The sequence below is a fragment of the Pollicipes pollicipes genome, unplaced genomic scaffold (assembly GCF_011947565.3).
Source record: "Pollicipes pollicipes isolate AB1234 unplaced genomic scaffold, Ppol_2.1 Scaffold_6138;HRSCAF=7277_pilon_pilon_pilon, whole genome shotgun sequence".
NCBI classification, from domain to species: Eukaryota; Metazoa; Arthropoda; class Thecostraca; order Pollicipedomorpha; family Pollicipedidae; genus Pollicipes; species Pollicipes pollicipes.
Genome location: NW_023596818.1, coordinates 21,486,423 through 21,507,971, shown reverse-complemented (window position 1 = coordinate 21,507,971; position 21,549 = coordinate 21,486,423). Strand labels below are relative to the sequence as shown.

At 53.8% G+C, this 21,549-nt stretch overlaps 1 protein-coding gene across 1 annotated transcript in view; it reads right to left on the bottom strand.

Annotated features, from left to right (window-relative positions):
• The window catches only part of LOC119105449 (uncharacterized), a 34,391-nt gene continuing 12,842 nt past the window's right edge, over positions 1-21,549 (bottom strand). Inside the window, exons 4-5 of the mRNA XM_037228913.1 lie at positions 3,444-3,563; positions 1-1,280 (exon numbers count right to left, since the gene is read on the bottom strand). Of these exons, the coding sequence (XP_037084808.1) occupies positions 1,197-1,280; positions 3,444-3,563 (204 nt within the window). The 3' untranslated portion in view covers positions 1-1,196. The remainder of the gene's footprint in view (positions 1,281-3,443; positions 3,564-21,549) is intronic.

Here is a 21,549-nt window from a genome sequence, read left to right as displayed (position 1 = left end):
CCGACACGTCAGGGCAGGACACGGCCACGCCTGGCGCTGCAGGGACGCACCGGCTTCCGAGGCGTCTGCCTCCTGTCGACACTGGGATCAGGAGAACGGAACGGAAGCCGTAGGAAGTGTTCGGCGGCATCAAACAAAGCTCTGTGCGCATTGAGTTTCATGGTGGCCGCCGAAAATATCGTGGTTTGGGCATTGACTGGTGTTAAGCGAAACGAAGTTCAACGATTGACAAGTGAAATGAAGTGCTGTTCCGTAAGTCGTGTGGCTGCGTGTTTTAAACGCATGCCTGGCACCACCATCAGGTAAAGGATGCATGTGCTTTAAACAGACAGTCAATCATCGAAAGCTGCAGCGGCCCTGACAGACCATGTGGACCGGATCGCCTGGCGTGCGTGTCCTCGCCCTTACGTGTTTGTCCACCCATAAATAACGGTGGTGCCGAGAAAGTTGTCGGACAGCCGTTGTTGGCACAATGCTCTTTGTCCTGGACACCCATAAACGCCGCATTCAAAAGGCAAAAAGCGGTACGGGCAAGAGGACTGGGCACAGGTGGAGCTGGGACCTCGTTTGCTCGCCTTTGCCCCAATTCCACTGCGTTCTCGGGAGACCCAGCCTTCGCAGGCAGGCCAGGGTGCTACGAATCCATGCCAGGAGGACGCCAGAGCCAGACATGGTCGCTTGCTTGTTGAGGGTCTTGTCAAGACGAGAGGTCTGCAAGCGCTGCCAGGCCCAGCGGCTACGGTTTGTCGAGTTTCGCAAGGCACTGCTCTTGTTTGAGCACAAGCGTTGTGTTCGAATAACGCTGACGCAAGTACTAGCGCCAACGCAAGGCTGGAGAGAATCAGCGCCTTGCCCCGGCCAACTTCAAGCGTCTAATAAAGAAAGATTGTTCAAAAGTTGCAGTGGCGGAGTCCTCAGGCCCATTCGACGTTCATATTAGAAAACTCGCGCGACGCGGAGATATCGGGTATGGCTCGTACGTTTCAGCCGGGACGCCTCCCAAACTTGGGCGCCGTTAGGGGGTCAGTTTCCCCGGCGACCGGCAAGCGTGCCGTCCTCCGCGGCGCCGCGCGAGCCCCGCCGCCGCGCGCCGATCACAGGACTGTCGCGGGGCAGATGCCTCTGGCTGACTCCGGCTGTCACCCCGACGTCTCCGGCTCCTTTGTTCGCAGTCCATGAGACGGGGCACGGTGAACTCAGCTCTGCTGCGCCACAGGGCTGCCGTTCACAAGGTCAGGGGCCGCAGACAGCATCGCTGACCCCTCCGTCACTGATGACCCCTGCGGACACACGAGAGGCACAAGGTCAGGGGCTTCAGTCAGCACTGCTGGTTCGTCGGTCACTGATGACCCCTGCTGGCACACGAGAGGTCAGGGGCCACTGTCACCGCTGCTAACCCCTCTGTCACCGATGACCCCTGCGGGCACACGAGAGGTCAGGGGCCACTGTCACCGTTGCTAACCCCTCTGTCACCGATGACCCCTGCTGGCACACGAGAGGTCAGGGGCCACTGTCACCACTGCTAACCCCTCTGTCACCGATGATCCCTGCGGACACACGAGAGGTCAGGGGCCACCGTCACCGCTGCTAACCCCTCTGTCTCCGATGACCCCTGCTGGCACACGAGAGGTCAGGGGCCACTGTCGTCGCCGCTAACCCCTCCGTCACCGATGACCCCTGCGGACACACGAGAAGCTCACGCAGAACTCTCACCCAGCGCCGATGATAGTTCGTTCACTATGGACTGTCGCGATACACATAGGCTCATCAGATCGCAACTCATGTTCATCTTCCAGGGCGTTAAGCTCGCTGACTCCCTTGGGGAGCGCACAATTACACAGAGGTACTGCTCTGGTCTACAGCAACATTGCACGATTCCGAACCATCCAGGGCAGCACCGTAATCGCTTTGCCAACAGTTCACTACTCTGCACCAGCCATCTGGTCTTCAGGCGGGAAGCACGGGAACGGCGATAAGGTGGTGACAGATATAAGTTCAGGAGAGGGTGTTTGGCATTTCGATATTGACTGTGACATAAATCACAAGGGCCTAACATTTTGACATGACTCCTCTTTAGAAAGCCAGTCAGGTTCTCAGTCCGAGGACTCAAACTCATAGCCATCAGCTATTGATATGAGGGCCCAGCACATAACCTGCCGGTCGCAGCGTCATATTTTTCCCAAGCGCAGCTTCTGTTCCATCTCATCTCTTTCCCGACACGTGTGCTATTGCTGCCATTTCCGGTGCTGCTGCGAAATCTGTCCCGTGACGGCGACAGCGCGTCAGCTACACACAAAGCGGCTGCGGGCCATAGCCGTCGTAGGCAGCGTGAAATGGCTGATGACTATCGGGTGTTGACGTCGACCGCGCCTGGGGCACTGCGTCCTGTCGCCTGCAGCGTTCCTGCTTGCGTGCTTCCTGCCCCGTTAGTACCGTTGGCCGGCATTGTTCTGCTGTCTGGTGCATGAGGTGCCCGTTTGTGTTCGCTACCGTCGTGGTGGCGGCAAACAACACGCGCTGCTGTCTGCGCTGTCAGTTCCTTAAGCGGCCAGACGGGCTGCCTGCTGTCTGCGCTGTCAGTTCCTTAAGCCGCCAGACGGGCTGCCTGCTGTCTGCGCTGTCAGTTCCTTGAGCCGCCAGACGGGCTGCCCGCTGTCTGCGCTGTCAGTTCCTTGAGCCGCCAGACGGGCTGCCCGCTGTCTGCGCTGTCAGTTCCTTGAGCCGCCAGACGGGCTGCCCGCTGTCTGCGCTGTCAGTTCCTTGAGCCGCCAGACGGGCTGCCTGCTGTCTGCGCTGTCAGTTCCTTGAGCCGCCAGACGGGCTGCCCGCTGTCTGCGCTGTCAGTTCCTTGAGCCGCCAGACGGGCTGCCTGCTGTCTGCGCTGTCAGTTCCTTGAGCCGCCAGACGGGCTGTCCGCTGTCTGCGCTGTCAGTTCCTTGAGCCGCCAGACGGGCTGTCCGCTGTCTGCGCTGTCAGTTCCTTGAGCCGCCAGACGGGCTGCCTGCTGTCTGCGGCGGCTGACTGTCACGCTCGTCACGTCCGCTCTGCTATCGGGGGGCCGTTGGGCTTTAAGTCCGCCCACCTGGGGTGACCGGGGTTCGTGTTTATTGACTCCCCCGTGGCGCAGCTGTTGATAAACGTCACGTGCGGAGGTCTGTGGCCACTGAGATTCACATCCGCTGTGTCTGCTGCCCCGGGCACCACCGGGCACGCGACAGCACAGCCTCGACGTCTGCAGTGATTCAAGCGCGCCGTGCCTTCAGCGGTGAGCGAGTCGTCTCAGGTGTAACACTGAGACGCTAACCTGCTGACTCACACTAATGGCACCTGCAGCGTGACGGTAATGCCACCGCCCTGCTTTCGGCGACTGTGCACGGAGTGCCTGTGATGTGTGGTGACCGTGGATGGAGACAACAGACGCTACTGGCCCTGCGAGCACTCACGTTTGTCGTGTCGGCCGCCGCGGGGGTGCCGTTGAGCGCGGCCGAGTCGTGTGAGCCAGCCTCCTTCACCTCGGCGTCCGGGAGGCAGGCGCCCGAGCTCACCGTCTCCGGACGTGAGTCCTGCCGCCACAGAGCAGCAGGCGTCAGCGACCACACATCGGGCGTCAGCGACCACAGAGCAGGCGTCAGTGATCACAGAGCACAGGTCAGCGACTACAGAGCAGGCGTCAGCGACCACGGAAGAGGTGTCAGCGACTAAAGAGCAGGCGTCAGCGAGGCAGATCTCTGCTGATACATGTATCTACGCGTTTGACCGACGAGCAGGGGTCGGCATGTACTAGTTGATAGTTGTACCAGTTCAATACTGGTCATATAGGACATCGATCATTAAAAAGAACTGAGCTGTCATTCATTTCTACCGAACGACTCAAAAGGCAGCTAACAAGGAGAGCGCACTAAGCCAACAGTGGGACTGGTTTACACCGCTTTCACAGTTCTCCTTCGCTGGACGAGAAGAGACCTCGGGCCGCTGCGTTGCCAAATGCTAACCATACTAGAGCTTAACAGGAAGCGGCATATGGGAACTCTCGTAAAGCAGAATGGGCTTGGTAGTATTCATGCAATGATTTATTCTTAAGATGGCATTGCAAGATCCTGTTCCAGCGAGAAAACCAGGTCAACGCCAGTGAGGTAAATTTTGCGGATTTACATCAGGTCTGTCCTAGGAACCATAGCTGTGAGTGGGCACTGTGTGACAGTGGTGAATGCGGGGCTAATTAGACATCGTTTAAATACTGTTATGTAGACATTGATGCGCTATACCATGTGATGATAACTCTCCACCGGCGGATAAGACCCAAAGCATGTTAAATCAGGTAAATGAGGGTCTAGTCATGCCCAATGCGCGCGATCCCTCTTCATATATGTCAATATCTAAGCAAAAGGTATTGAACACCATTTGTCAGGTTGAATCACATGTCTACCATTCAGTTCAAAATTACGTAAGTTAAGTGCATTTGTGAGGAATATCATTCACATAGATAAAACAGCAGAAGTAGCCTTATTCCTCGCAGAAAAACCAGGAGGATGGAGATACGTTGGTATTTCGTCAACCTGCCTTTATCGAAAAAGTAGCAGAAGTCTGATAAAAATAAAGGTAAAGGCACCAATGCATCTGTAGCTCCATTCTTCTGGTTTTTCTCCGAAGAATAAGGCTATTACTACTGTGTTATCTATGTGAAACACATGTCTATTAATGCAGCCTAGGGGCTCACATTTTATGCAATCGCATCCTCATGTGTCATGATGATGTGGCAAATTATTACTGCACTGTGCCGTATATGTATAGCATACGACATTCCTCTGTGCACCTTTTGTTATATGTTTCTTTCGGTGCGTGGTAAATCTGAGCAACAGGGTAAATACAGTGCCTGGGATAACTAAAAAATGTAATAATCCTTAATGTCGTGCCCAAGCAGATTACGTATTGTTCTTTCACATGACTGCTCACCGCTTCATAAATTAAAAACAGAGCACCCATTCTCCACTGGCTGCGCATGTATAATCTAGCAGGCCCTCCTCACTCGGCGACGCTGTTAATCCACGTTTATAGTAAAAGTGGCGCCCAAAGCTCTACGCAGTCACTACCGCAAAGTGTTCTTCATCGCGATAATGAAGAGCTTGACTGTCCGCTGTGCGAGTGGTGCCATGGTTTCGTTCCGACGCCGTGAGGTCCGATGTGTCCACGCATCTGAACCAACGCGCGAGACTGACCGTGAACCAGCACTGGTGCACGCCCCCGAACATGTCACCAACGCTCCATCCCGCCACCGCACAGGGTGGGGATGGGGGGGGGGGGGGGGGCTCCAGCTGCCTCTGACAGTCTGGAGGAGGCTGCAGCTGCCGACAGCGCCGGCGTCGATCCCGCCCATTGGAGGAGGTGTTCCATTAAGGCGCGGCCGGCCGTGCGGTACGCGTTGGTCATTGTTCCCGAATCAATAAGCAATCTTGTCGAGCCGACAGTCACGTGCCACGCATCCATCGCATGCAAACCGCGCGCCTGTCCGGGCGGCGCGCCGACGCGCCCGAGGGATGGGCCGTGCAGCTGCGCCGGCCGGCCCCGGCGTCGACGGCACGCGGCCCGCCGGCGGACCACCGCTGCCGGCCTCTCCCAGGCCCGGCGGGACCCCGAGCCCTGGAGAGCCACGTCCACAGCACATGCCCGTCGCCTTTACGGTTATGTATTGACGGTGCATCCAGTGCAGGTGGAGCTAGAAGTCGACCGCAGATCTCCTCACATTCATTCAGGTGTATGTCGGAACGTTTGACGGAGGAACTCAACTCTGCCCATTAGCGCGTATGAGTTGTGGGGGCATGGGATTGCATTTATATCGGGCTCGTACGATTTCGAGTCTGGAGATATTTCTCACTGTTGTGCATATTGCTCTCCACAACACTGCGCCGTAATGTGGCGGGAGAATTACCGTGCAGCATTGCATCATCCGTCTCCCGGTCTGCCTGCTCCATCCCCGCACAGATATTTTGTGTCATGCAGCGACAAATACGCATCAATCCACCTCCAAATACCTAGATGCCAGCAGCTGACTGATCTCAAAAGCGTCCGTGGCTCTGGGAAGTCTTGCGGTCTCGCAGTTTATCTGCCGATGGCAGCACTTAAGGGACTCAGCAGTGTATCCACGGTAGCACCCTGGGTGCGCCCTCGGGTTCGTTGGCGTTTGGTTCCCACCCAAAGCCGTGGTCTATACCACTCCCTACTCCTTCTATCTTTGTTCACGACATGTCGTAACCCTTACTCAGCCTATATTACCATTTACTATTGATCATGGCCTTCATTGTTCCAAGGCTGTGACCCCTGTTTTCACCCCTGGCAGTGACTCCCTATATCACAGCAGGCTGTGACCGCTGTATGCCCCCCGGCTGTGACACCCTGAAATCGTCTGCGGCCGTGGCCTCCGGGTGACGGACGTTCCATAGATAGCGACCTGGCGGCGGACAGCCGGCCGACACACGGCCAGAGTCGACAGTGGCCGTTGGATCTGCGCTGTCGCCAGGCCTCTGAGGTCGTCCACGGCTGGACAGCCGACCGCAGCGGCTCCGACGGCCGACACACAGTCAGGGTCGACAGCGGCCGCCGGCCGCCCGCTGTCGCCGAGCCTCTGAGGTCGTCCACGGTTGGACAGCCGACCGTGATAGCTCTGGAGGCCGACACACGATCAGGGTAGACAGCGGCTGCCGGCCGCCCGCTGTCGCCGGGCCTCTGATGTCGTCCACGGCCTCAGACCATGATGGCTGACCACCAGCCGGAGGCCGACACACGATCAGGGTTGACAGTGGCTGCCGGCCGCCCGCTGTCGCCGGGCCTCTGACGCCGACCACGTCCGACCACGGCTGGACAGCCGACCATGATGGCTCCGGCGGCCGGGCCGGGGCCAGCAAACCCAGCCGTAACTGGGCCGGTCAGCCGCACCCACCTCAGCCCGCCAGTGAAGGACCGCGTCAGGCCGGCCCGGCTGCCGCTGGCGCATGGCATGCTCGCCCACTCTGGCTCGACGTGGCGGAGTTCAGGGGTACAGCTTCGATACCTCCCGTGCTCCTGCCCACGCAAGATCGCTTAACGGCCCACTGACAGAATGCCAGCGGTGAGACAATGACCTGACATATAGAGCAAACAGGCGGAGATGACCACATCAGCAGGTGTAGAATGCACCGGCCTATTGAGGTACCTTCTAGGTTATGCCGTGACGTTATTGGAATAATGTGATGGCCAGATTCATGACTCACCTTGACGTGGTTTAAGAAAGCAAGTGGTAACGGGAAAAAATGTATTTCAATGACAGCCGTAATGGCCACGGCAACGCTTGTTTTATAAATAATCAAGTGGTTGTATAATTTACTTGAGACATCTCCGCTAATTTCAATAGGAAGTCCTGCGCGGAAGGCGTTTCTGGACCAATTACTCGCAAGTAAAACTAGAAATGTCGCGGGCATTGAGCATGGCTTTCGTAGTACGCAAACATTACCCAGCTCTAGAGCCTGCCAAGTTTTGCCTTTGAACGTGAGCCTTTTTCGCCCCCACTTTGTATGCAAATGGGCGTTTTAATAACGTTAGGAAATGTTGTGAATTCCATTTCAGAGCACTAGTCGCTAACTGTGGTCCATTACAACAGCTGAACAATCATTAAGCTAATGCATCGTGTTTCAGCAAAGGCACTGTACCAGACGAAAAATTAGCAGGGGTATCAATTATGCCTTATTTGGCTGCAGCATACATGTTTGTTCTGTACTGCACTGTGGCTGATGTTTTTAATTTGAGACCTAAAGTTCAGGTTTAATGTGAGCTTCCGTTTCCAGCTGATAGCCAGCCTGCGTCACGACCCACTCCTGCCCCAGGTCATTCTGCACATATCGGCCATTTACCCGTCACTGGGCCTCGACGCCGGCAGCTGCTCACCCAAAGCGGAGCTACTTTCTATTCACTGCAGAGAGCGTCAAGTCCACTCATTGGAAGTGCGATCCGGTGTGTTCTGGCCGTCGATCACCCAGTCCGTCCCGATCTCCGCCGTCCTGTCCATGGGGCCCACATTGATCACGTCTTTGGTCGGCCTCTCCAGCAGTCCACCTACGTTACCGCATTTCCGTCCCTCTCCTGCATCATAGCGGCGTTGTCACGCCTGCTGTGTCCACTGCTCCGTCACGCTCCACTCCAGCGGTCGCTTCGCTCTCTCCACCAGCTAGTGTTTCCGCCTGGTCCGTCCTCAGCGCCTCGTTGTACGCTGTGTTCTTTGTCTCTCCGTGCCCTGCGCCGTCAGCCCTGTCCGTGGACTGCCCGGTGGCCGCCCTGCCGGCGCTCTCCCGCCCTCCCCGCCCAGTCCGACCGCAGTCCTGTTCGCCGCAGGCCGCGCCTCTTTAATTGGCGGAGATAGCGCGGACGCCGGCTGGCCGGCCCATAGCAGGGCTATCGACGAGCACCGCCGCCCCTGTCGCCACTGGGCCCCGACGAGCGCCGCCGCAGGACAAAGGAACGGCGCGCGCCGTGTGGTGGAGGTATGCCTCAACACCACCATATGGCCGCACGCCGTTTGCATTGCAATTCAGACGGCGTGATATTGAGCAGGGATGGCATGTTTCGATCCAGCGACCCCCGGCGTCAGCCGGCCGTCAACGGGGCACTGTATGGATGGAAACCATGCAAACTGAGCTGGCGTACATGCAGGCCTGAAAATGAACGGTCAGAGACCGGGCGAGATCGCTACCAGTCCATGCGTACAGCACAGCGCAGCTATCAGCCCATGCGTGCTGCAGTTTACATATTCGCTTCGTGCACGTTCCTTGGATGAGCAATTATGTTAGAAAACCGTTGAGCACTAAACAATTGAGAATTATTTGAAGGTTGCAGGTACTAAGGTGAACTTTTTCAATGAGTTTGTCCGGCGGCCTGGATAAGCTGCACAAACATATACGACCTGACAATGCTTTGACCAAAATGTCAGTGCCAAATTGTACAGTGCACTCGTGGAAAGCATGCTTGACTGGTGCGATAGAACCTCTGTAGTGGGTTCATGAATGGACTACAAACCCTATGTAGTATGCATATACTATTAGCTGGAAGCCGTCGGCGATAGGCGTTCAGATTGCGTTTGTTAAAAAAAATAGCTGTGCCACCACAAGCCAAGTTACGTTTTTGCCCACCAGCTCCAGTTTCTCCAATCAGAAGATGGAGCATGGGTGAATCACCGCTGCCGCGATACGTAACTGTCTCTCCCTCTGACTGGAAAGAGGTGGCGTCCGGACACCATCTCTCCCACTCCCTGGGGAAGGGATGCCCGCGGACACCACTCCCTGGAAAGAGGTGGTCCGGGGACACCATCCTTCCCCTGCCTGGTGAGAGGTAGACCACGGACGCCACCCTTCCCCTGCCTGGAGAGAGGTGGTCCGGGGGCATCACCCTTCCCCTGCCTGGTGACAGGTGGGCCACGGACGCCACCCTTCCCCTGCCTGGAGAGAGGTGGTCCGGGGGCATCACCCTTCCCCTGCCTGGTGACAGGTGGGCCACGGACGCCACCCTTCCCCTGCCTGGAGAGAGGTGGTCCGGGGACACCATCCTTCCCCTGCCTGGTGAGAGGTAGACCACGGACGCCACCCTTCCCCTGCCTGGTGACAGGTGGGCCACGGACGCCACCCTTCCCCTGCCTGGTGACAGGTGGGCCACGGACGCCACCCTTCCCCTGCCTGGAAAGAGGTGGTCCGGGGACACCATCCTTCCCCTGCCTGGTGAGAGGTAGACCACGGACGCCACCCTTCCCCTGCCTGGAGAGAGGTGGTCCGGGGGCATCACCCTTCCCCTGCCTGGAGAGAGGTGGGCCACGGACGCCACCCTTCCCCTGCCTGGAGAGAGGTGGGCCACGGACGCCACCCTTCCCCTGCCTGGTGACAGGTGGGCCACGGACGCCACCCTTCCCCTGCCTGGAGAGAGGTGGGCCACGGACGCCACCCTTCCCCTGCCTGGTGACAGGTGGGTCACGGACGCCACCCTTCCCCTGCCTGGTGACAGGTGGGCCACGGACGCCACCCTTCCCCTGCCTGGTGAGAGGTGGACCACAGACACCCTCACTCCCCTTCTCTGGAAAGAAGCGCACACCGTCACTCCCCTCCGTGGAGAGAGGTGGCCAGCGGACGCCGTCCCCTGCCGGCCGCGCTAGCGCGGACAAACCACTTAGCCACTTAGGAAGGCATCAGCACCGCTCCCACCGTGGATCGAACGCGTGGCCATCCACGGCTGGCTGCCGCAAATGGACGATCACAAATGAGATATGGAAAATGACCCGTGGCTATCGACCGGAGAAAATAACGTGTACAACCGTTATCTCGGCAGCACTCTTCGATTTATCGATGCATCTGCTTTGTTATTGTTTGTTCCTTTATTTGTGTTTCCTTGATGTCTCCTGGAGTGGGAGGGTTGGCTGTCGTAACATGCAATAGGGTAGGGCATGCAACAGTATCAGTATAGGACGACGGTACAGTGCTACACACCATGACAACGTTAACGTACTATGCTTATTGTTCGGTTTGATCGAGTCAAAATCGCACGGTCTCTTACCACCCGCTCGGATGGGGGTGGGGGTCAATTTCCCCGCAGGTTTTCAGAAAAAAACCTTCGAATGGGAATGCGTAGTGGCACCAAACTTGGTGTAGCTGTAGGAAATTAAATATCCCACCAATACAAAATTGGATACACCGTACAGGGTCGATGACCCACTATAGGTCATTCAGGCCATGGTTGTCAGTGGAGACATTTCTTAGGGAATCGCTCAATCTGAAGTGACAACGGTGTGTTAGACGAAGTCGCGGCCGAAGCCGAAGCAAATACAGTGGAGTTTTAGACAAAAACATTGCCTAGGGAGTCCTTTAATTTGAAGCAACAACGTAGTGTTAGACGGAGCCATGCATCTTTGAGACGTGTTCTTTTATAATAGATGATTGCCCTTAAGATAGCAACTAATTCCATCGATTTTGGGCTTGGTATGGCGATCGCGCCGAGGTCAAGATCAAGCTGTTTTTTTACTGCAGAGCTTGCTTTATGTGTTAGTTTTAGGCGCTCCTTCCGCTCCTTCCCGATCACAGGGACAACACACATGTCATTTGGACTTCATGGAAGTCGGAGGAGACCTCTGAAACGAAACCGATCAACCGTGCCGACTGCCCTGTATAATCCTTGATGCTTATTCAGATAAAAACAATCAAAACAGTTTTGTAAGATTTTGGTGTCCGTAAACTCCTAAAGGTCAACTAAGGTTACTGATCTGGAATGAGCACCAGAGAGCCCGCGGACACCATCTGTCCCACTCCCTGGGGAATGCGGCCCACAGACACCAACCCTCCCCTCCCTAGATAGAGGTGGCCCGTGGACACCATCACTTCCCTCCCTGGAAAGAAGTGTTCTGTGTACGCCACCCTCCTCCCTGGAGGGAGTTGGCCCACGGACACCATCACTCCCCTCCTTAGAGAGAGGCGGTCCGTGGACTCCATCACTCCCCTCCCTGGAGAGAAGTAGTCCGTGGACACCATCCCCTTCCCTGGAGAGAGGTGGGGCGAGGGCACCGTCACTCCCCTCCCTGGAGATAAATAGAGACATCTAGGTTAAAAGCGGCTGTATGAGGAGGTCTGCGGGCACGTGGGACTGATCTGAAGTGTGACCTGGTTTGACCTTATTGAGCCGATTGTCCTGATCTAGGTACCTCAAAATTTTATGCAAGTGATTTGGTACACAGACCTATCTATTTTGAGAATTTGGTTTCTCTAGCTCTCTTAATTTCGAGATTTCAGAGGGGCAAATTGCTCTGCCCCCCCCCCCCCCCACCCCACCCCACCTCCGCCACCCGAGCGCGTGTTAACATTTAGCATACCAAATCACAAAGCAAACACTCTGATTGTGAAGACATCTGATTTTTGCGAAAGTGAAGTGATTAGGGAAGCAATTCATTCGTCATCCCATCTACTCATTCTCACATTAATCTGGAATGTATTTGCATATCAATGTGCCATGGCATCACTTCTTTGCCATTATTCTAGACAATCGCTCATAATCGCTCATTTTGGTGCGCATTCTCTGTCAATCTAGGCGCAATGAGCTTCCGCGCAATGCCGTGCTGGGGAATAAAGAAATCAATCAACCTGAACACATTTTAAGATCCTGCAAACGCAGATTGGTAGTATAACAAAATAAAAATGACTTGCAACAACTGTAGCAAAATATAGTAATGCAGTGAGCTTTACTTGAGTTTTCTAGGGTGAGGGCAATACGATCCACCCAAATATAAAAATGCGGCCCGGTTACATGCGTAGATGCGGATATTATGTCCTTCAACGGGTCAACGACTACCACAGCGATAGTCTTATTTCGAAGTTTAAAAGTTAATAGAATCTGTGAATGATAAACTTAGGAGGGAAAAAAACAGCTCCCAATGTGGCGCTATTAACGGATCTATACGGCAGGACAATACATATAAAATTGGATGCATGCAACCATATAGGGCGTTACACTAAGAGTGAGAAGTTCGGATCAGCAGCATATGGAGGACTATGCTGTTGGAGAGGCAGAAGCGGGATAAATTTCGCCTCCTAATTTTCTGGCCTTACTTAGAGTTGGCTAGGAGACTAATGCGATCAAAAATTATTATTTATCAACCATAAACGGATTCGGAAACTCAGCTTCAGTGAGACGTGGGTAAGTGTGCAAATTGTTGGGTCTTTTTGGGTAAGTGTGCAAGTTATTGGGTAAGTGTAGGTAAGGCGGTGGGTAAGTGTGCAAGTTATTGGCCAAGTAAGTGGGTACATGTTAATGCCAACGGGACCACGACCGCATGCATTCATTTAAGGGCAAACTATTTGCTTTCGTTGTTTAAAGGCATCGGCCGGCGCTCTGTCTGTGGCGGACGCGGAGTCTCTCAGTAAGGGTCCAGTTTATTTTAAACACAAGCCCTGCTGTTGAAACGTTGCGTGCGAGTGTGCCCAAACCAGTGACGCCAGTAGAATGCGTGATGTCCCATGGCCGACACTGATCCCGCTACGTTTTGCCAGGCATGTGCACAGCAGCGTTGAAAAGATGAAGAGAAATGGGAGCAAAGACAATGGAATAGCTGTAAATGCTTAGCATCAAAACGTTCGCTTTTCATTTCTATCGAAGGACACCGCCCTTGTTTACGCCGATCTACGCATTTCTAGTATTATCCTTGTCAATGTAATGATCAGCAGACGGAAAGGACTCCGACTACACCGATCGCCGGATGAACAGTACGCACCTTCGCGCTGCAGCTCCCCCCGATGCAGCTGCTCCGTGTCTCGTCTGCATAGTGTTGCTATTTGTGCACAGGATACTTGCGCGTATTTCATGCACGAAATTTTTCATAACGCATGTTAGCAAGATTGCACATTGTCTACAAGCTGTTCAGCAGGGGCGGATCTAGCCTGGAGTTGTCGTTTTTTTTGGGGGGGGGGGGGGGCAACCGTTCGTCGCCAGCTGGCTGGTGTGGGATCCGAGGTCCAGTGCACTTATCAAGCACGACGTTTGCGCCGAGTATGACTAAGACGCGTCAACATGCGCTTTGTTTTGATATTCAAATCGCTGCCAATTTCTCTTCATGGAGTTTTTTCCGAAACGGAAATAGATGTTTGATACCGCACCATCAAAGTTAAAACAGGCGGTAAGTAGACGAAACTTTTATGAAGTTCTGGGAATGTTTTGGGGGGCCAAAACATACTCCCAGAGTTTTTGGGGGCCATGGCCCCGTGTCTCCCCCCCCCCTCCCCCAGGATCCGCCTATGCTGTTCAGCAGCATTCATGGGGACAGTTATTATTTCCAGTGCTACATCTGGATCCGCCCTTAGAAACTTGCATGCATCACACATCACCTGCTGGATGTGATCAAATTTCGTGCAACTCACCACATCATAACTCGGTGTTATCAAGGAGCCGCGGGTGTGGTATCTGCAGTGAGCAAATCTGGTTTTGTTCCTCCATACTTAGCGAAAATCGTTCCTGCATTCGCTCGTGGGTGACACCGAGAGGCAAGCTAGAATATTGCCAGGCCATCTGAAATTCATTTTTAGGAAAAGCCACCTTGTTTTGGAGCATGTCTGTGTTTGCTGTTTCAGCTATGTAAGATCTGTTAATGTTTTTTGGCCCTTGGCCTAAATGTTGTCCTATTCTCTGGCTCTGCACATTTTCGTGACATTCTGGATATATGTGGGCTTCTGCACGTCTTCTGAATTATTTGAGTTTGTCTTGACTCTTGGCCAACTTGGGTTCTTATTTCAGTATCCAGTACCCGTGTCCGGTACCGTTTTTAAGCCTGCCACTGGTTTGTTACGCTCTGAATGTTCCGCGGCCCCTGTAGGTTCCCTTAGAGTTCCTGTGACTCTGATATGCTATTGTCAGTCTCAGTTTTCCTGAATTCCTAGAATCCCGTTTAGGAACATAGCCTGGGCGGTTCATGGGTGATGTCCCTCCTTGAGGCAAGAGTTTTGCACTGGATGCATTTGGGAATTTGGCAGGAATTTGGCCTAAATTCGCAGGATTTCGGAAAAATCTGCATTGTGTGTATTCTTTATATTTTCGGATATGGGCCAAATCAGTAACTGAAAGGTGTGAACTGCATGAAAAGGTTTCCTTTCCATGACAAGCACAAACAATTAACTTTTCGTTTATCATTTCCCATTAATTTTTGTGACCCACATTTAAACTTTTGTGGGTCTCCGACGTTCGCAATATCATTTTAGATACACGCTTTTATCTAACCCGTATCTCTAAAAATGACTGTTTTTTCTATCAACTCTGTACATTGTGAATGTTGGTCTCCTTTCTATTTCACAGCTTTTTCATGACCAACGCATGCACGTCACCGGTTTTACGTTTTCTTCCCCCCCCCCCCCCCCCGCTCCAATCTCTTCAGAATCCCAGTGACTATATCTGTTGGCCCCATTTGCACCCCCAATGCAATTGATCCAGAGCTCCGCCCGTGGGGAATAGCATTTCTTATAAGTCGTTCTGATAATGTCCATCACATTTTGTTGTGTAGGTGGTATGCTATGAACCCTGAGGATGGCAAGCTGATACCAACACAATTTCATCAAGTCATGTGTGAGAACCAAAGTTCAAACTGAAATGTAGGGTGAATTGTTTTCCTGGAAATGATATTACGAATAGAAAAAACGTGCATTTTATCGGTGAAATTGAGAGGAATAGACAAGCATTTTGGGGAAAATCAGGGAGGGGGTATTTCCCATGGTGAGAGCAATGCTCCTTCGCAGTTTCTTGAGCATATTGCACGCATACTAAGTGGTTAAACTTCGCAGTTTGCCCCGGACTTCGCAACTTATCGTATGGAACGCTTCACAGAGCCATAGCCCAAACCTACTAAGCCATACCGAAGCCCCTAACAGGTGTAGCAATCACACATCTACAACACGTATACACGCCGGGCCGCAGGACAGTCGCTCCTCTGACGACTGACTGCAAGAGCTTTCCCCTCCCCGCTGTGCACTGTCCGGACCCCGACGTAGCTGGGTGTCCTGAAATATCGCCGGCGCTCGAACTGTTCGCCCGCCGAGCGTCCGGGCCGCAGATAGCCACGCTGCCCAAAATACCGCGCTCGAGACGGCGTCGACAGCGGTCTGACCGGCCGGGCCGGCGGCGCCGGCAGCGGCCGACACGGCGCGGCCTACAGATAGGCGGGGTGCCGGGGCCGGTCGCGTCCTGCCGGGCGGGCCGGGCCACCGCCACCAGGCCGGGCCGGGCCCCCGCCGGGCCGCCGCCAGCACTGGACTGTCCGGGGACAAAAGCGGTGACCGCATTGTGAGTTGGGATATCTTCCACACATACTGAGAATATGAACTAATGAGCTAATACACGCACTAATACGCTAACAAGCTCACATACTGATGCAAGTGGTCTACAATACACACTAATGCATGTAATCCAAGAACAAACGCACATACTAAGCGTGAATGTACTAACACACCAAATGAAGACGATAGTCTGAACAATTATTCCATACGTGTTACTTAAACCTTGTCCTAACCCTTCCGTAAAACTATAAGAAGCCCCGTGTGAGTAAAACCGTTTCATCTGCCCGTTTTCAAGTCATACTTAATCTAGCAAAATGGATCAAACCCATTTTGTTATCTGTCTGCCTGTTTGTTCCATATCCTTTTATTTTGTTGGGTGAAAAAGTTGGCCTTGAAAAGCCATGTTTCTTTGTGACTTAAACATGCTTTGCAGAAGCAGTTTACATCTCCGAGCTTTTTTGAGCTACCCAGGAATAATTTGCCACTCCATTTTGTGAAGATGCGTGAGCTTTGCTGCTACCACATCATAAATATCTTCTCTATTTGATCACCAAGGTATCCTAAGACTACAGCTCGTATGACCCAACGTTTGGTTGGTGGGAACTCAGGTTCTAGTACTCCTAACTCTGGTATAACGTAAATTCTGTTTTTTTCAAAAGCACGACACACACATTTGATTTGAAAAACTCCCACTCATTGCTGAAATATACTCGCAAGCCCAGCTATTCGGGAGAGATAAGACAACGGCTGCTTAACCAGCAACCCGTGGCTTTGCCTTGTGGCTTGGTTTACGGGGTGAGAATCAGCCTTAAAATATTTAAAGTGCGTTATTGACCGCCATTTTTGGAATGTTGACCAGCGCATTTGTATATTTCGAACACATCCTTGAAGTGCATTCCTAAATTAATGAATGCAATTAACAGACAGCGGATATAACATGCGTACGATCTATCAAGCAATTTCCAAACCGACCAGTCGTATTTTTGGCTTAGAGCCAAATCGGCCGCTGTTGGATACAATGGCAACTTGCAAGTCGTCATGGGCTTGGACAAAAATTTGAAATCGTTTACAATATGACATCACTAACCTACTATATGACACCACTAACCTATACCCGGTAAACGAATGGCGCCCACGACCGCAGCCGTCTCCTAAATTTTCAAGAGGAGCCCGCCGGCCGGTGCTGAGGAGTCCCCTCAGGGGGGGGGGGGCAGGGCGCGGCACTCTCATGTCACGCCGCGCCGCTAACCGATGGCTTGTGCCGCGGTCGTCAGGCGACCGCCCGCCGTGGCGGCGGCTATCGGCCGGACCGGTGACGTCAGACGCAGTCGGTGACGTCAGACGCAGCTGTGGGCGGCCACCGAGCCTCGGGTCATGGCTTCGAGTCGACGGATGCCCAGCGGCAGGCGCCAGCAGGACGCTTGGGGACGGAATGGACCCATATGGGCGAAGTTTAGGAGATAACTAGTGCGTGTAAGCGTATAATTCACGCAAGGGACGCAAACTATACATTTCTGACGCTGTGTGGGTTCTTACCACGATATTAATACAACAACTGAATGCCACAGTCACTTCCTTCTCCGGTTTGCACAGTACGAAGTGCGCTGGGTTCCACTTATCTGTGTCACTCAGAGAGATGCTCAGAACAAGCTAAAATCCGATACGTTCAATCATGTACACAAATCTATGTTCCCATTCCTCTACCTAACACAACCAATTTAGTTAAGTATAGTTTAAATCACAACCAAGTTTTGGGGTCAGGCTTCACGCGCGTCGGGTCGCCACGTGCTTTTACGTGGCGTGCTGGTTATTCCTTTCTGAGCTGTAGAAAACAAAAAGCTAGCACAAGCTGCGTCAAGCTCCTAGAATTGATCGCGTGAACTGTTTCCTAGCGAGCCAGATGAGCTGGCGTGCTTAGGTTCCTGGATTTGGAGGCGCGCCACCCAACTTTGACTAAAACGACATGGACAGGGATGCATAGTTCCAACCGACATGGCGCTTGCCTGTGAGATACTCTATCCCATTCAACATGGTGGGTCAGGTCATATAGGCTCATCGACCGAGGAGCTGCAATGTCATGCCGCTTCACGGCGCACGAGCAAAAATAGTTTTGAGAGCTTAGAAGCTACGGGAAGTTACTCGTCCGCCTCACGGTGCTAAAGGCTAGCCGAAAGATGGCTGTAAGCTTGGATGTGGAAATTAACCACTTGGTTGCCGAGAAAAACCCAAATATAACAAACAGGAATGGCTGAATAAAGCATTTGAGTACGAACCAGGGCATGTTTGGGGAGTTGAGCAGCGGCTTTGGTTGAACTCCTGGGCCCCTGCTCTTCGATCTGTCCTCGTCTGACATGCTGGCACTCGCCTCGGCCAACAGCACCTTCTCACCCCCGTGCGCAAGCGGTCCCTGGTGCCGTTTAATTTTGTCCGGATCGCGACAGGGTCTCAAGATCAATGGCACCCATGCCACTTGATCAAAGCACCGGGCCTATTGTTACCGTTGGTGGGCTTGGCTTTGCGCCGCGCCGCCTGACGTCACGTGATTAATCACGAGGAGCGGCGAAGGGCCGACGGCAGTCGCGCACCTTGCTTATGAAGCGGCGACGGATGGAGCAAGGGCGGGGCGGGCACGCGGGCCGGGCCACGTGTGCTGCAGGCCGGCCGCCGCCATAAGTCACTGAAATGGGCCGCCAAGGCAGGCAGCGGTAAATGCGTCTTCTTCATGTCAGGAGCCAGGCCCTTTGACGGCAGCTCGGCGCAAAGGATCCGCCAAAAAGCTGCGATATGCGCCTGCGCTTGTGGCTGGTGACGGCCGTGTCTGCGCATGCGCTCGTCGCTGGTAACGGCCGTGTCTGCGTCGGAGCTTGCGGCTGGTGACGGCCGTGTCTGCGTGTGCACTTGTGGCTGGTGACGGTCGTGTCTGCGTCGGAGCTTGTGGCTGGTGACGGCCGCGTCTGCGTGTGCATTTGTGGCTGGTGACGGCCCTGTCTGCGTCGGTGATTGTGGCTAGTGACGGCCGTGTCTGCGTCGGTGGTTGCGGCTGGTGACGGCCGTGTCTGCGCCACGTCTCGTTCAACACGTGCTGAGGTGGGCGAACCGATTTGTCACAGCTGAAGTCCGTGTGGCTGAATGGGGAGCATTTGCGGGAGCAAAAACAATGTAAGGAGGCTGGCATGTTTCCAATGTGGCATTGGCTGCGTTCAGTGTTTGCGTCAGTTTTTGTTGCCGCTTTTTATGCGAACGCTCATCGGTGTTCACTTTTCAAGCCAGTTGTGTTTTCACAAGCGCGCAATGTGCGACGTTCATTGGATTTATCCTGTCAGGCCGGCCTCCTTCCGGGAACACATCAATTTCAAGCGGTGCAGGATTCAGGAACCAGTGGCAGTTACTCTTGCATGAAAATTCCGGATGCCTTGCTTGGAATGTCTGGGGATGGGAACGGCGCTTGAATGGGACTGACATACAGATCCATCTAATCTGACAACATTTCAAATCACAAGATCGTAAGTGCAGTATGCCGTCGAGTTTTGCACTCCATCATGCAAAGGTGGTCCTCACCACTCAAAACAGATATCCATTTGCTTTCACGACTTCAAATGCTCCGGATGCTTCATCCCCACAGGAATGTCGAGAGCAACAAACACACGCCCCAGAGCCGTGATAACACACGCAATTCGCTCCAGCATACCCAGAACCGCATTCAACTCATGCACCACCGGCAGGAATTTCCGCGTGAAGGTAGACTCCGGTCTCTCCGGTCTGTTTGCTGCTGCCTGTGGTTGGAGCTCTTGGCCCACGTCACCTCAATGGGTGCAAAGCCCTTCCCTGCCCTGAACCTCACGAGGGACACGGCAGATGACCGGACTGCACTGATCCAGTCCTCGTGGTGCGCAGCTCGTAGCCCGCCGGAGGTCAATGGGATTACAGATGGGACAACACGCTGACGTGAGAACAAAGTTCCCCGTAAGTAAAAAGCATATCGAATATCAAAATATTAGACCGGCAGACAAAAAGATGGCTGATTCTCGTTGAGACGCAGCAGAAATTGTCCAAAGCGCAGAGTTTCATTGACTCTCCCAAACGAGACAAACTCTTGTGGGGCATCACGATCTCCAACAACGGCAGAGCCGAACCAAAAATGAGAACTGCAGGGTGACTAGCCTGTCAGGCAATTGAACGAAGGGCGCTTGTTAAGTGTTGCTAGACGTTTTACTGCCAGGCGCCTCTGCTTCCGGTACGTGCTGTCAAAAGTGCACCTAATGGTGGGAGGGGGGGGGGGGGGGGACTAAACGGGCTCTAGCCATTCCCTCCCTTCATGATCGAGCGCAGTTCTTCACCACGACAGTTCTGGATATGATTTCGCAATCTGGTGATCAGGAATGATGTTAGGCTTTAAATGTCACTGATCACCCTGCGCAGTGCCAAATCGCACCCAATCGCCGAAATGTAATAACAAGACCAAGGGTATCCGAGTGGATATGCACTAAACGAAGCTGAGGCCACCATCTTCAGCGGCAGGGCAAACCAGCATTTGCTAGTCCATTCGTACGTTAGGTACCATACCTGTTAGCGTTTATAGGGTCTGTAGTCTATGCGCAGTGTAGCACTATTGTGAACGGGGCTGCGAGTTGGCCCTGAGAAGCTCTGTCCTTCCCCGGTGCTAATCCAGGCAGCCTCGGTGGCACATCTTGGCCGCGCCCCCGCGCCCTGTACTATTGATCCGCCATCGGAGGAGCCCGAACTTGCGCGACAAACTGACGTTGGATTTATCGCACCCGGCAATCTGGCAAACTTGTGTATTTTTGTTTGTACCGAGATAAACTAGTTTGAAGGAGAATGGTCTGCACCGTTGTTCCGTCATAGTTTGCAGAACGCTCGGTCATGATGGCTGCAACTTTTCCTGAAGATAGCTTTGGCACACCAGTCTATTGTTTACGAAGCCGTGGAGGGAGGGAAGGTCATACATACAGCACTGCGTTCAGCTACCAACGATTCCCGGCCTTTGCCAAATGGCCTCGTTGTTCAAATGTCCCGCTCGCATTGCCCTCGCCCAGCTGGCGGTCAGCTACCAGACCAGGCCGTTCCCCACCACACGGCTCAACTGGAGCTGAGAGCCCACCATAGTACACACCAGACATACGTCGAACATAAACAGGTCACTGCCGCTTGAGAAGGCAGACCAGTGGCAGGGGCCAGATCTCGTTAACCAGACAGTCCGCGTACTGCAGGCGCATCGGTAAAAGAGGGCGAAAGAGTGGCTGTGTACGATCTTGACAGAGCTAGCTCAACTATCAGTCTGCGTTCCGAGCTAAAAGTTTGCATGCAGATGGGGTGCAAGGTGTCAAAAGGGTAGTGGTTAGCGCTTCTGCGTTAACCACCACACGTCTGGGAAACCAGAAGTACGGGTCTTGATTCCCCACGGCACCAGCCGTTCCTGCCAGTGTGAGAGGCAGGCGACGTCACATAGTCTCAGCAGCTCAGTGCGTTGTAAAGTCCCAATGACGACGAAAGTTTGTACGCACAAAGCGGCTGGACAGAACTTTGACCGAGCCTGGCGGACTTCGCCTGGTGACTGGGGTTAACAGCCACGGCCAGGCAGGACTGATGGAGCCTGGCGGATGTCACCTAGTGAATGAGGTCAACAGTCATGGCCGGGCAGGACTCTGGTCAACCCTGGTTGACGTCACCTGGTAGCTGGGGTCAATAGCCATTGTCCAGCGCAGCCAGCGCTCTCCGCCCACAA